This window comes from Grus americana, chromosome 14, assembly GCF_028858705.1.
Source record: "Grus americana isolate bGruAme1 chromosome 14, bGruAme1.mat, whole genome shotgun sequence".
NCBI lineage: Eukaryota > Metazoa > Chordata > Aves > Gruiformes > Gruidae > Grus > Grus americana.
This window is the reverse complement of record NC_072865.1, coordinates 14,009,766-14,025,795: the sequence shown is the minus strand read 5'-3', so window position 1 is coordinate 14,025,795 and position 16,030 is coordinate 14,009,766. Positions and strand designations below refer to the sequence as shown.

At 35.7% G+C, this 16,030-nt stretch overlaps 1 protein-coding gene across 2 annotated transcripts in view; it reads right to left on the bottom strand.

The window, feature by feature from the left end:
* Positions 1 to 353: 353 nt before the first annotated feature.
* GABRG2 (gamma-aminobutyric acid type A receptor subunit gamma2) overlaps positions 354 to 16,030 on the bottom strand; it is a 69,098-nt gene continuing 53,421 nt past the window's right edge. Inside the window, exons 7-10 of one of the 2 annotated variants that reach the window (XM_054842193.1) lie at positions 7,617 to 7,769; positions 5,733 to 5,938; positions 3,852 to 3,875; positions 354 to 2,353 (exon numbers count right to left, since the gene is read on the bottom strand). In XM_054842193.1, the coding sequence (XP_054698168.1) occupies positions 2,078 to 2,353; positions 3,852 to 3,875; positions 5,733 to 5,938; positions 7,617 to 7,769 (659 nt within the window). In that variant the 3' untranslated portion in view covers positions 354 to 2,077. The remainder of the gene's footprint in view (positions 2,354 to 3,851; positions 3,876 to 5,732; positions 5,939 to 7,616; positions 7,770 to 16,030) is intronic. The other variant, XM_054842192.1, reaches the window with a different exon arrangement.

The window sequence follows — 16,030 nt, the reverse complement described above, 5'->3', positions numbered from 1 at the left end:
GATCTGTCTGGCACCAGCTGAAACACATTTCTATGTGAAAGATGATTGACACTCATTCACAGAGTGGAGACACTCTCTAAGTAGATTTAAAAAAGTTTCTCTCTTCATTAGGATACTTCCAATTCAGAGATGCTATTTTTTTTTAAGAGTAAGATAATCTTCAAAATGGTTTTACAGATTTATTCTCCATCCTTGAAAGTTATGTGGGTGAGCCTTCTAACTACAAAATGAGATAATGCAGAGAATTATGGGGATTATAGTCATTTATATTTAGGCAGCTGATGAATCAAACTAGTCAAGCAGACTAGTCCTCAAAGCATACTTTTAACAAACTAATCACAAGAAATCTGGAATTGAGTGCAGCAGTTTTATTGAAAAATTCCACAGGTGTGTGCAATTCCTTTATTAAAATGTTTTCAAATACATTGGACAAGGAGCAATTGATGATCAAGAGTTATTCCTTTTTTTATACATTTTTATTTCCAAAACTATACAAACATTGGAAAACTTTCATTTTCCTCCATTTTAGCTATTAATAATTCTGTAATGATAAGTTATATATCTCCCTTTTTCATTCTGCAAGCTGACTTTCCTGGAGGTGACATTTTACATCTTTGACAATTAAAAAAAAGGTCAGTCATATTTACATGTGCTTAAGGTTGCATAATTGAGCATCATACAGGTTCTGAAAACCAGTGGATAAATGGTTTTCAAGATTCACCCAGGCGGGTTGAAGGTTTAAAATACACATAAACTGCATACATGTGATTTAGTAGCCAAGACACCCTTTGTTCCCTTGTATTTTCAAGGCTATCTATAAACTGTGTGCTAGCCATGGTAAAGGTTTGTTTCAGTAAAGGTACTCACCAAGTGAAAAGCAGCACTGACAACAGCTATTGCTGATCAAGGACATGAATGAGCAGTGAATTGTATGTGAATATAGAATACAAAATCTAATGTTTCAAAATGGACTTGAAGCTCTTATGTAAAAATAATGTCTAGAATAAAAGCTATTTCCTGGTCTGGATTAAAGAATAAAAAAACCCCAAAACTCCACAAACACTTGTGTAAGGAAAACAGTAGAGCTCAACATGGGAAAAGAACAATAGAAGCACATGGATTAAATTCAGAAGCTGATCTTGCAATGTATAATTACTGGAAATTCAGTTGAAATATAGCAACATTGTCAATGGAAAATGAAGGCTACAGCTGCAGCAGACACATACAGTATACTTTATGAGCTATTATATTGGCCATACAGATTTGTCTACATGTTATTTATTTGACTCCTTAAGGCTTCTCTAATGTCTTACATGAAAGTGCTGTCTGCTTGGATCTTCCATGCATGAGGGAAAGGGGTAATTTTTCAAGGAAAAAAAATGTCCACATTTCAATTACAATAGCACATCCAGAGACACAAAATAAAAGACAAAACTTTATGGTACCTTTGTTTCATTTATTTTGGCCCCCAAAAGATGCATGCACTAGACTTTATGTACTACAAGGTATTGAAATATTTACAGCATTGTACATGTGCTCTTAAAGGGATGGCAAAGGGAAAGGTCTATTTTTATCTTGGGGGGAGTAGAAGTTACTTTCCTAGCTTAATAATACCTATTCAAAGTGAGAGATGACTCTTCCAAAAAGAAAAGCCCACAGAGAATAAAGCTATAGCATAATTATAGCCAATGTTAACAAACTGTACAGCACTTTACCTGGGAATCCTCCGCTCTCTCACTCCTGTTTGAAATACCAAGTACCAACGATTAAGTGATGTTGCCGTGGTCCCCTTGCTCTTGCTCTGCTCTGTTTCTCTCTATTCCAGCAGGTATAGCTGTGTAGTACCTGTTTATATGATTTTTATTTCAAATTATTTCAGCATGTTGAATGGACATGTAATTCACAATAACCTGATGGCAATTTTTGGACAAATGATATGATCGATATTTACCGGGTTATGGCACTAAAGAATTCAGACCACTGTAAAGCACATCATAAATACTTCAAGTGGACGTAGGAAACCATCTCTCTAAGAAATTCAGTGACTAAGGCTCATATCACTGATTTCCTTCTGCTTTTAAAGGTAAAGATATGATACCCAATACACCAGGTTAAACAAACAGAAGGCAGTTGGGAAGAAGATGCGGGCATAGGAGTCCATTTTGGCAATACGGATATGTATTCTTCCATGCCTCCATGCTCCCGTTCGACAATCCTCAAAGCAGCAAAAAAAACTGGCACAGTCCTTGCCATCAAGACACTCATACCCGTATTCTTCATCCCTTTCTTGGAGGTGTGTAGCATTGTTCATTTGAATAGTAGCTGATCGAGGCCGGATGTCAATTGTAGGTGCCTAAGGTGGAGTGGCAAAAGAAGAAAAAGATGGCAGGAGGGAGAGACTCTGTTATTTTCACCAGACCAACAGGGAGTTAGAGACTAATGGTCAACATGAATGATGATTTTGCATGGGGTACATGGGAAATTGCTGAGGAGTTCTAATGGTAATATTACCTTGAACTTATTAAAACTAGTTGCATCATACACTTTACAGGAAAGCAGCACAAATCAATATAAAATTAACAGCTGTGGACAATTAGCTTTAAAGCCAAACTTAGTAAACATTAGAGGTTAAAGGAAACATTCAGGAATGTAACTAATGGTTTTTTGAATTTCTTTTGATTTTTATATTTTACATAACTGCTTGATATCTGAATGCAATTTGTGTATTGCACATGGAAGAAACCAAAATAATCAATTGGAAATGCAGGATTTTAATATAGGACAGGTTCATGTTGAGACAGGAGCAAATATATATACAGGAAAAAAGGTGAAACCTGGGTCTTTTGAGTAAAGTTAGGAGAATCTCTGCAAGGCTCTCCAATTGTTTGAACATATGCAGTTCACCATCTACTAATGTTCACCAAGTAGAAGGTTCAGCACGTTCCAATTTTTATATAGTAGCTGTACATATATATACACACATATATATTTGGAATCAATTGAGCAAATTAAGCATTTAAGTCACAGTTGAGCACTTGGCAAACAGTAGCATGACAGGCATTGAAATTTCCTGCTGATAGTTATTAGGGTAAAATAACAACAATTCCATTCCATAAGTATGTAAATTTCTTGGCTTTTATTTTATGTGGTTTCTTTTTTTCCCTGTGGTTTTTTTTTTTTTTTTAATTGTTTGGTTTGGGTTGGGTTTTTTATGAAATCTCTGCATTTCTGAATGAAGATAAGGTTTAGGTGTGGAACATGGCTAGATATATTTGTTAATTTGCTAAGAGTGTGTTGATCCAGTGACAGCATTAAAAATGTGCATCTTTAAACCCTTTCAAAACTCTGACTTTTTTGTATAAGGAACAGCATTTGAGTAATTGATGATGACATTGAATTTTGTTCAGGTCAACATCAGAACAGATTTGGGTTTATAATTTGGAGTGAAATCACAAAGGTTAAAAAGGCAAGGTCAGAGTTGAGTTCTAAAAGGGTGTACTGCAGGTTTCTGGTCTAGCTGGTGCTATTGGATCCCATGGCAAATTGAGAAAGAGAGGAGCAGAAATGTTTTAACATTAAACTCTCTTAATTCATGAGATCCAATAATGTTGGTCACTCTTGAACTTAGGTAAGTTCAGAACCATAGTGAATCAGTATTTGGGCTGCTGAATCAACTCTACAAATTGTTTAGAAATATGTAACCATTCTACTTAATTAGGAAGTTACCTTGAGTAGAATGCTTAGATGTCTCATTAAAAAAAAAACCCAACAAAACACCACTCTCATATAAGCTCTAATAGTTAAATTCAGCAGTCGCATGCAGTGAATTTCCATTCCAAAAAACATTATACCTTGAAGGAAAACATCCGAAGAAGCTTTCATTTTGTAGACAGAAAAGAGAATCAGAGGGTTTTGTTTTAAATTAAAGAAAGAAAGGAAAGAAAGAAAGAGACAAAAATAATGTAAATTAAAAATATGTTTCTAAAACATAGTAAGTCAAAAAGAACTAAATTTATAGAAAGGTTGGGATAATAGCAATTTAAACAAATATCTGTAATATAACCCCCCCACATTTTTGACTTGGCACTGTCTTGTAACTACATCTGGGCCAAAGACAGAAGATAGCAAACTCCGTTTAGATCTTTTCATATTCCCAGGGGATTTAAATCTTTTATGTTGAACTGTTTTGAAAGAGACTATTCACAGTTTATAAAAACACTTTTTAGAAAAAAAAGTCCTTTTACCTGCAGACTGGGTCCCAAACACTCTAATTTTAAGGTTTTTTAGATTCTGTGGTTAGGATCCAGGCAATCATTCATAGTTCTGTTTGTCCCCAAATGCTCACAGATGAGTAATGTAAAGAACAAGTCATCTACCCTCATATGGAGATCTTTGAGACAACTAAATTTGAGGTAGTTAATCTTTGTTCCTTTAATTGACTGTGAAGGACATACATGGACACAGACAGCCTTTAATTTCTGCCACAGGCCAGGGTGCATCACCCTCTGGAAGTGCCTTCTTTCATTTGACCAAACCAGAGGCATATGATCAAATCCAACTTTAGCATACCTAAAGTTAGGTGAGAATTCTTCCTCTATAGTCTTACAGATGTTTTTCTGGCTGTTTATCCACTACAGAGTAGATTTTTTTTTTTTTTTTAGCGTCTACTTCTCAATAGCTTTTAAATTTGAAATTATAGCAATAATGTGTAATAAAAGGTTCTTTAATTACTATTTTTTTCTATATTCTTTTAGTGCTGTATGTTATAACTCAAAGAGAATATCTTCAAAAGTCCTTGAAGATATTAGCAGAGCAAATCTGAGTGACTTCATTGTTTCCTAGATGCCTGAAATGGATTTGAAAATACTCTCTATTCATGTAAAACACTTGTTCTTCACATTTTTCTCAGGCATATTTAGGAGGTTTTTGTAGACGATTAGGCTAAGTTTCCCTCTAGGATTTTACACTAATTTTTTTTACCTCAGAGATTCCAGACAACAGAGTTTTCAGCTTAGTTGCAAAAGGCAAGGAGATATCTATCCTGGACAAAATAAGCAACAATTTTTTTCTGTATCTGGGAAAAAAACCCAAACCCTACTGAGGGTAATTTTTTTTATTGTGGCTAGTATATTTTTTTTAATTGTGTAGCATGTATCCATAAGCAACATTGTAAACTACTAGCTAAATCACTGTCTAAGGGAGAGAAGTATATAAAGGAGGTAAGAAATACAAGAAAAAGAAGATAAGGAAACAATGAAAAGGAAACAGATGCTTAAAGGGAAAATTAGAAAAAACATACTCTGTAGTTTGAATATAAAAGTTTAACTGTAGTTCTGATAATAAGACAAACAATCATGTCAATAATATGGACATAAGTTAATGGCAGAGAATATTGCTAAAGCTAAGACAGAGAAACTGACAGTTCTCCCATAAAGGTCACAGTAACAGCTCTATCTATGACATAAATAATGGTTTTGGTGATAGTTATGATTTGCAGAACACTTTGGTTAAAAGGATCCTTATTCTAAGAAATTAGTTTTGCTGGCATCCAGACAACTGTCATATGAGCTTCTCATTCGCAAGGTGAATGTTTGCATTCCTATTAATACAAAGGGAGAGTATATATGCAATAGCAAAATCTGAAAAGAAAGTACAAGCATAAAGAGGGTATTTAAATGCTCTCTCAGAAAACCTATTTAAATTCTAGACCTCGCTGGTAAAAAGATACATACAGGATTTTTCTTCTTTTTGTCTTTATCCTTGCTTGGCTTTCTGTTGCTGACAAAGTAGTGCAAAGTTCCATATTCCACCAGTGCAGAAAAAACAAAAATAAAGCAGACTGACACAAAAAGATCCATTGCTGTCACGTAGGAGACTTTGGGAAGAGATTTACGAGCAATTGTACTTAGGGTGGTCATTGTCAGGACAGTTGTAATACCTGGTAGATAAATAGAAAACAGAAATACTATGACTTCAAGTCTCAAACTGGTTTTGCTAGTTATCTCTGATTTTGAAGTATGCCTGGAGTTCAGACATATAGCAAAGATATTAAACAGCACATCCCAGCAGTGAAATGTGGAATCCTCCGAGGAGACACACTTGCAGCTATTATATGAGGTAGAAATTAATGCAAATTCCTAAGAAAGCATGTAATCCAGCAGAGGAACTTCAGGACAAAACATGTGCAGATTTGTATGTGTGCTGCATAAACAAATAAAACTGTTTCCTTTCTCTTGCCTAAATGCATTCTAGCTGTATGCAAAAGATACTAGCCCCACACAAATTATCTGCTGCTCATTATTTAGGTGATTTCTTGCACATAAAGCTGGAAGGGAGACTCTCTCAGTGCTCCTTATAACTGTAATACTGTGAGGTCAGAATATTTTCTATGCCAGAGCAGTATCTCTTTTGTCCTTCATAAGTGACTGTAGTCTATAACTAAGAAGTACTCTGACATGCCTCACCATCCCTTCCCCTTTCAAAATATTATTCCCTGTACTATGATGTGAAGAACATTAAAAATGCATCAGAACAGTTAAAATCCATCACATTTTATATGGCTAATTTCATGCCACCGATTTTACTTCCTCAGTGGCACAAACAGACTAATTCTCAATATGAAGGACCAGTCTGGTTTGTATATCTAAATAGAATTTAAAATAACAGCTGAATGCCTTTATTAATTTTGTACTTTAAAGCAGATTTTATAACCTCTTTTTAGAGAGGATGTGAAAAAGGCACTAAAATGCTTAAAACTTTGTCATGGGAGCTACTGGTCCGCTATCCTCTTTTTTTCAAGGGATTTCTGGAATGAAAATGCTGTTGTTTTTGCATTTCAGTGCTTTGTGCTGTAGTTCTGTGAAGAAATGAAAAGGCAGAAGGAAATCTAAAATGATTCTCACTTGTGTGGATTTATGCAGAAGTAGAAAACGTGTTTAACTTGCTCTAGTTGAATGTTTCTACTTTACTTATTCTTACAGCTACAGCTGCTTTGCACAAGCAAGGTTAGTTTGGTCTCAGTTTTTGTGGAACAGTTGCTACATGTGTAGAAATTGCTAATTCCAATTAATTGGATGTCTCATTTTCATGTATAGGATTTTAGATACCACCAAATTCAGTTGATTTTGTGGCCTGAAGGCTAATTTTGATGGTTGGTCCCTAAAGTAGAAGTCAGGGTACTACATTATCCCCTTTTTACCACTACAGCACATAGACAGCCAGAAAGATTGATTCCTTCTTGGTCTTTATTTCATTTGTATTGCTAGTCACCATGATATGGAAGTAGAGCAAATAAAATTACTTCATGCCTGCCTCTAATCCAGCAATGTTCCCATTTTCTTGATGTTTGTAGAAAATACTGCTGTCATCAGAAAAGATGCAAAAGTTTTTACTGTAGGCAGTCTACAATACGAAGAGCTAGGATCCAACATAGTAAAATGGAAGAGATGCAAGTATAGTTTAGGCTGTGTTATTCCTTGGAAATGACTACATCCCTGTAAACAAGGATAATTTGTGTGAAATTGTGTTTCCTTTTATGTTTACAAACTGATGATCCACAGAGGTGTCAATTAAACATCATAACACTTGAATAAAAGCAGGAAATAAAACCAACTCACCCAGTGATGTTCTGGCTGGAACTGCATCCTTATTAATCCAGAAAGAGACCCAGGACAACACAACAATAAGTGTGCAGGGAATGTAGGTCTGAATAGTGAAATAACCCATTCTCCTGCTCAGGTTAAAGTAAACAGACATGACTACATAGTCTCCTGTAAAATAAAAGCATACTGAGATAGAATAATGTGTTAAAACCCCAACATAGTATTTCTATATAATGGCTAGGATTTTTCTATCCTGTGTCTGGGTTATATATATATTAAACTGGTTCACCAGATATACTGACGGCAAATACATGCATACCATTCTTCAACACTGGTATAGCTCAAGAACTGGTGGATTTTCCACACTATGACAGTAAACAGGCTTTCATGTTCACTTGGGTAACTTGTACTTTAAGATTTCAAGGGTAACCTCCCTTGCGTAGCACAGCAGGCTTCTTTCTACCCAAGTCATTCCTCATAACTTGCAAATGCCTGGTGTAGCCCTCTTACAGCAACCAAGTGATTGGTGGTGGTCCAGCAAACCTCCAGTCACCATGCTGTCCCGTTAGCATGCTCTCAGCTCTGCTCTCAAATAATGCATGCTTTCAGATGTACTTTCTAAATTATTCATATTCTCAACTATTCTTCAGGGCTAGGCTGTGTCAATAATTAATTTTTTATTTGCCTGCAGATCTTCTGTTGTATTGTCTCCTCTAAAAGGATTTGAACCCACATCTGCTAAGTGCCCCAAAAAGCTAAGCTATATGTTACTCCAGTGTGCATAACACATCATTCCCATTCAATAGTTTTGTGATTCTTTTTCCAGGTTTTTTTCCCCTCTCAAACTATTAAGTAAATTCCATCTGGATTCAGGAATACGGCAAAGCTTCAGTTTTTGATTTATTTTTTCTAAACTAAAAAAACCTTAGTGCTCATCTTTACTTCAGTTTACAGCACTCCTGGGAAATCTTGATTGTAAAAGAACTACAGAACCCCAGGCTACAAAAGACTTCATTGCAATTCAGTGAAATGCAGTCCAGAGAAGTCTCAAACTGAAACCGAATAGGATTTGCAAATTTAGAGTGAGACAGTTTTCCAGTGTTATCAAAGAGACTCCACGGATAATATGTATTCTGCTTAGATCAGTACCTTTAGCTAACATTGAGTTCTCTGTTTTCAGGCATAATTAAAATTTTAATTTCCCCTAGAATAATCTCTTTGAACCTGGTCACAAAAGAAACTTCAGAGATCATTTTTCAGCTGGTGCTTCTTTGTTATATTACTTTTTTCAGTATGAATGTCCATATCCCAGGGATTAACTGGTTTTAATTTAATTATAGTATGTTATAATTAAACCAAAAACTTTAAAACCAAATTATATATGTGTGGTTTACAAGGAGATATGGCTGAATACGAGCAACCATTTTTAATAAGTACAGTCTGATTATCCCCTTAATTCACAGATAAGTTTGCATATACAAAAAAAAAAAAAATCAAACCCAAACTACCACTGATCTGGAACACTGTAAAATCTAAGTCGTAAAATTACAGTATGACTCATTCTTCATCTCTCTGGATCATGTATTAACCTCCTTAGAAGTTATTATTTTGTCAATTTTGAGAATTAACTTTTTTATTCATTCACCTTCATATATGCTATTAATAGCACTAGTATTTCAAAATTGGGTTTTTTTTCCTGCTATACTATGGTAGAGATTACTTGAAGCAGTTGCTGGATTACTTCCATGCAAACAGTTTTAAGGAGAAGGCGGTTTTCATGCTCAGTGTTATTATATTACTTTAATGAGACAAAAAAATATCAGAAGAGGTAAAATATAAATCCAAACATAGATGAGAACATAAAAAGGTATAAAAAATTAGCTCAGAATTGAAATTAAAAAATCAGAAGTTTTCTTTCTGTTATTGCTTCTTTTTCTGAAGCTGCAACTGCTATAGACTCTTTTGGAGTAGCTGAACAGATGTATCAGATTCCAGGTAACTGCTTTCTCTGTATTTTTTGTCCTGTACTTGGACAGGTCTTTTTGCCCAACTGTTTTGGTAGTTTTAGCAGTCTTGCTTGTAAGAGCTTTTATTCAAAAGAACAGAAAATACCAGAATCTAGTATACAAGCCGGAACTTTCTTACAGGTATTAGAGTGAAATCCAAAACTCAGCACCTGTGCTGAGAAAACAAACAGATAAATCCAGGTGACCTAGACCAAGGCATACTGCGAAGACTTCATGCATTGTCCTTCTTCAATAACAATGTATGCACACCAAGCCAAATGGTGGTGTGGCTAACATGAATATACATATATGTGTACAGAGAGAGAGTAGTCTCAGTCCTTCCATTTTATAGACCGTTTCTGCATACATTGTTTTATTGTGTTTTTTCTAGAAAGCTTAGTGGTGATCATCTGGTCTCCTTGGAGACATGTTTCGATTTTTCCCTTAATGTAGGGAGTGTTTTTTATACAGTAAGCTATTACAATAATATTTTTACAATATTTTATGCATTATTTAAAAATATTTTTATTCAAAATGTAATGCATAAGAGCTTTTAAACTGTTAACTAACTTATAAAGGCCTTGGTCCATTCAGCAGCAATGGAAATTACTTTGAATTCTCTGCCATCAGAGGACAATTCATTTCCATACAGCAACAGCAGTGTCCTGTCACAGAGCATTTGCTACACAAACTGGAGACACTCCAGGTGGATGTGTTATATCTAATTGAACATAATTTCCTCTGCTTTTTTTTTTAATACTGAACTTCTCAACCAACTATGTTTAGAAATAGTGTATTTCTGCTAACGTGTTCCAAAAAGTTAAAAAGTGATGTAATTTTTCTAGATTTTGTTCAACCCTCAGAAATGTTACTGCACCTTTCGTTAGGGAAAAACTTTCATTCCTAATGGATATATGTGTGTTGTGGTTTAATCCCAGCTGGTAACTAAGCACCACACAACTGCTCAGTCACTCCCCCCCTGGTGGGATGGGAGAGAGAACCAGAAGGGTAAAAGTGAGAAAGCTTGTGGGTTGAGATAAAGACAGTTTACAGGTGAAACAAAAGCCAAGTGTGCAAGCAAAGCAGAACAAGGAATTCATTCATACTTCCCATGGCAGGCAGGTGTTCAGCCACCTCCAGGAAAGCAGGGCTTCATCATGCATGACAGTTACTTGGGAAGACAAACACCATCACTCCAAATGTCCTCTCCCTCACTATAGCACAGTGTCATTCATTAGCCCTCAGCTGGCAAATTAATAATCTTTTCATTATTATTTCATCCTCTTTCCCTGAGCTCTGGCTCTTGTTTATCCAATATTGTCTACTGCAGCAAGAAAGCTTCTCAGACTGCCAGATTGCTGTTTGGAGGGCTAATGTACTAATGTACATTTCTAGAAATGAATGATAATGCAGCCTGGCAGTATCTCTGTAAGACAATGTACTTATGTACTTAACATTTGGCACCCTAATTAGAAGATTACTTAGCCTTTCACCTTACAATCTTGCCGCCTATTCTAAGGTATATATAACTATTACATATGTCTAGAAAATAATACCTAGATAATTTTCAATTTTTATAGAAATACAAAATTTCCCTGGAAAAAGTAATGTTAATACATTGAAGAGCATAATAAGTCATCCTTCATAAATTTACACCTCATATCTCTCTCTGTATGAATACATGTATTTCTCCTGTATTCATCTATATTTGTATACATAGATAGACATCTTCTTCATCTGAAGATACAATAACCAGTTAATCAGTTTCTTCAGTAGCATATTTTTAAACCAGCATGCAGTCCATCGGGAAAATGCTATCCAGGTCACGTTTATCCTCACATATAATAGCCATATCATGTTTTCTACTAAATGCATATTCCTGGCAATTATGTTTGGAAGGTCACGAGATGCAGGACAGGGTTCTGACTTGAGCCACAGCATCTTCATACTGCTACTCTGGGAAGTTGAAGATTCCTCTAGGTGCATGGGTCTTAATTCACTTCTAGACTATGAGATATTTTGAAAAGGAGATGCATAGCATCAGTACCCAGTGATCATGACCTTAGTAAGCTCTTACAAAAGGTTTTATTTCTAACAGTCTTGTGCCATCGTAATTTACACAAAGCAGACTATGGGAACTTTGGAAACTGGGAAGCTCCTCCTACCGTACACTTGTGTGATATAGCAATTTGAATACCAGGATTCAGGCTCTGTTAGACAGTAGGTGAAGTGAATTCCTGATCTGAGGAACCATCTGTGCATGCGTCCTGGCCTAAGTCCCAAAGGTTCAATAGAAGGAATTAGTCGTGCCAGGAAGCCTAGCCAGGGGGAATGTACACTGCACTTAACTGATTTAATCAGCACAGTGGGTGTGATCCTTCATTGCTTCCTGGTAGTGGAAACATTTATACCTGTGCGAAGTGAATGGGAAATTATACCCATTAGTAGTCTCTTTATGCATGTTTAAGTGACTGTGCAAAGAGTAAGGTACTGGGGAAACAAGCCTCTAATTTGTACTCCAAAGTGATTTGGAAGCTAGTACAAATGCTAGAGAAAAGAACAGCTTTCTAACATCACAGGAAATTGGTGTCTTAATTATAGTTCAGGTAGCAACACTTATAGCTGAGATCGTCTCACACTTACTATTATAAGATTCTGGTTTCTGTTGTTTAAAACACTGCTAGATTTAAATTATGAAAAGAACTGCAGAAGAGCTTCAAAAATTATGTGTTTGCCATCTGGTCAAGTTATTTGTATGTGTCATTTCAGTTCATTCTCATAGATAGTTTTGGAGTGGAGAAAATTCAGGGTTTCTTTTCTGTTAAATATATGGAGTTTTGAACAGTGAAATGCAATTAGGTGAAGGGCTGGCCTTTTTACATGTTGGCATTTCTGTGAAAATCTTTCATGGCTAAGTTAAAAGTTTTGGAAATCAAACAATGTGTGCATAGACGTGTCCATAGACATAAGAAGTTTTTTGAGAGTTTATAAGACGACTATATTCTGATTAGCCCCGTGCTATCTCTGTTGCAGAGCCACACACCGCGCTGAAGGGCACAGCAAAAACAGATGGTTGGTAGAAGTGGCTCTGTTCTTCTCAAACTGTATCTGTTCCATTATCTGTCCACTACCTAAAATCTCCAGAATTTCTCTGTGTGCTGAAAATATACAGCACATGAGCTCCTCACCTCATGCCGACTCCATGGTGTCAGGGAGCTTCATCATGGAGCTCTTCTACCCCAGCAACTGGAGGAGTTCTATCCCAGGATCTGAACAGGATTTTCCTTGAGTATTTGGTTACTTTAAATACTTTTTCCAGTGTTTAGTAGTATGAAAATCAATGTATGTTTTAGTAATTATGATAATGTTTATAATTTAGTTCTTTTTATACCTAAAATGTAAAAAGCTGTGGATAAAATAATGTAGGAGAATATTGATGATGAATCAATAATTGGCAGAAAAACGCTACCAAGTATCTTTATTATAACTTTTTAAAACTTGAAGTTTTCCTCTACTGGATGGATTTGTGAAATTGCCGGGGGGGGGAGGGGGAGGAGAAGACAGGAGAAGAGTAATGTATGAGCCAAACTCTCCCAAAATTTCAGTCCATCATTTGTTCTTTAAGGACTGATCAAATGACTAGCAACTGGGATTAATGTAGGTCACTGTTTATGTGGTAACCAATAGGCACAATTTTGTTAGTGCGGCTAATAGCAGTTCATACAGACCTAGACATGCACGAGCTGTCCGGATTCCCAATGGGTTTGTCTCTCCTAATTTTACACAGAAACGATACAGAAAAGAGCAAGAACTTATAAAAGATTTGTTCAGGAACTGTATGAAAATATAGATAGAAATGGAATCTTTTCTCAAAAGTAACGCCTACAGAGGAGTACATAAATAAATAACTTGTTTATATATATGGGAAACCCTATCCTGTTCATCTGTCTGGATGGAGTATACATAAGAAAAAAGCAAATAAAAATAATTGTGCCACGGGAGGGCACTGTCACTTCAGAATAGAAATGAGAAACGATTGCAAGTCTGCCAGTGGAAAACCAAATCTTTAAAATTTCTAATTATTCTCCCCATTGAGTGTTTATACAAACACTCAAATGGCGTAACTGACTTCTACAGCTCTGTTAATAGAGGAGCACTTGTAAGAACTAAACCAACTCTTGCATGATAGAAATATTACCAAGGTAACATCACCTTTGTGCTACAAGTAATGAGTATAAACTGCATAAATTGTTAATGAAGAACAACTGTGGCAGCGGAATTTATCTTCTTTTCCTTATAAATAACTAATAAATACATCCTTGTTCTCTCTCTCTCTTTTACTGTTAACATGGCTAACAGTCTCATTTTCTGTTAGGCAGAGATCACAGCTAGCACTGTTGTTTGCTTTTGTTTAAAAGAATGAACAGGTAAATGGTAGTTTAATGGAAAAGATGTGTTTTCTTGGTTTTAGTCATGGTATGTGGAAATACCATTAAAGTAGTAACATATGATTTCTATAAATACCTCCTTTAAGGTAGGAGCTTTGTTGTAAGTTCATTGTTGTTGGTGCTCTAAGTAAAATCTCACTCTGAATTAATTGTATTTAATTTTTTAAAAAAGAGACAGACATTCATTATTAATTTTGAAAAAAAGTTTAAAAAACATCTAAAATATTTTAACAGAACTTGAAGGCTTTAATCAGTGACAAATTTGTTTCATGATGTACCCACACATAAAACAAGATGATCCCAGACCCAAAGGGTTTATTGGCTAAGTCTGCAATATTCAGATTTCTAGATCACGTGAAAAACATCTGTTATTTTTCCAGAGCTGGCATTATTGCATCTTGCTGTGTATTAGTTCAGTGCCTTACATTTCTGGGCTGGAGCTATGTACCCAAATCCTACTGAAACCAGATCTACTTCTAATTCTCTCTAGCTCTTAAAATGCCAACCTATTGGACCAGTACTACCTATAAAAATAATAGTAAATGGGATCCTAAATGCATCCTTCCTCTTTAAAAAAGGAGTCAGACTTGGTGCCATTTTTATACAGCTATTCTATAATACTAAATAATAACTGGTAGGTAAGCCTGTGGGGCATTGCCTGTAAAACAACCAATTTACTTCACATTGTGTGCCCTTCTTCCATTTCTGGTATGCTGAAGGGCAGCAGTGTTACCCAAAAACTGCTACAAGTGGAGAAATAAAATTAAAAAAAAAAAAAAGGAATGGTAAAATATGGACAAAGCCTTTTCTCTTTCATGTCAAAACAGGTGATGGTACAACAGCTCTGGTGTTTGCTCTGCTCAGCAGTGGCTGGATGCAGATTACTGCCCCCAGAAAAGGGCGAGAATGGGAGACCAGAATCAGACCTCTCTCTCCAACTCGGGCAAGTGTCAGGCTGTGGACTACATTGTACAGTGCAGCTCTAATGTAGGATGAAAAATCATGTAAATAGTTTAAGATTGGTGTATTTGTCCTGATGCATCTTCATTTGGCTTTTGCCCCTATCTCTTTTCTTGCCTTGACAGGATTTATATTTGGAATTCTTATGGCAATTACTGTCTTGGTGAGGGAACTGAGTAGCCTGTAAATGTGGTTCAGTGAGATGTCTTCAACTGTTATGGTGGAATGAGGAAAACATAACAGTTTTTCTAAACACACATTTTTCTATGAGGATTCAGATTTAACCTATTCAAATTATTCTCTTGGATAAAACCTAAAGTGACCTATTTTTGATGTTTTTTTTCTTCTTCCAACAGACCAGATAGTTCTTAGGTCTGTCTAGTTCAGAACTAATAAAACAGTACTTCTAAAATTGGTCATTTATCACATGAAAAGATGATATTAGCTCCTCCAGTGCAATATTTTTTTACATATATCATAGGAAAATCATTTTGGCTGAATTATTTGATCACTGGGCACCTGAGTGGATTTTCATAAAGTTAGGACAGAAATTTGATCACAGTGCTGATCATAAGCTGATATTTATGAACTTTATTGGTGTTCACAGCCAGAAATAAAAGTCTGGGGAAAAGGCAAAATCAGAAAGAACACTGTCCCCTAGATATCTGACCATGAGACCTTCTCATTATCTCATCTTTGCCAAATGCCCTTTTCATTGTTTCTGTCCTTCACAATTTTTTGTTCATTTACTCTTTTTCAGACTGCATAAGGGCCAGACAGTTTCAAAAAATAAATGTCTCTTCCTTTCCAAAAATGCTCAGCGGTCTCTTTCCCTCTGAGGTTTAGCAGCAAAATACCACTATTGTGTCATAGGGAAGTCATGATGTGAAATAAAATATAGTGAATGTCTAGCCTTTAGGGCAAAGAAAGAAAAAAATCTGCCATGGCATTGTAGATATTTGCTTGCAACAGACTTGAAGTGCTTGGAAGTGGTGCCGTTCTCTACCTGACTCTT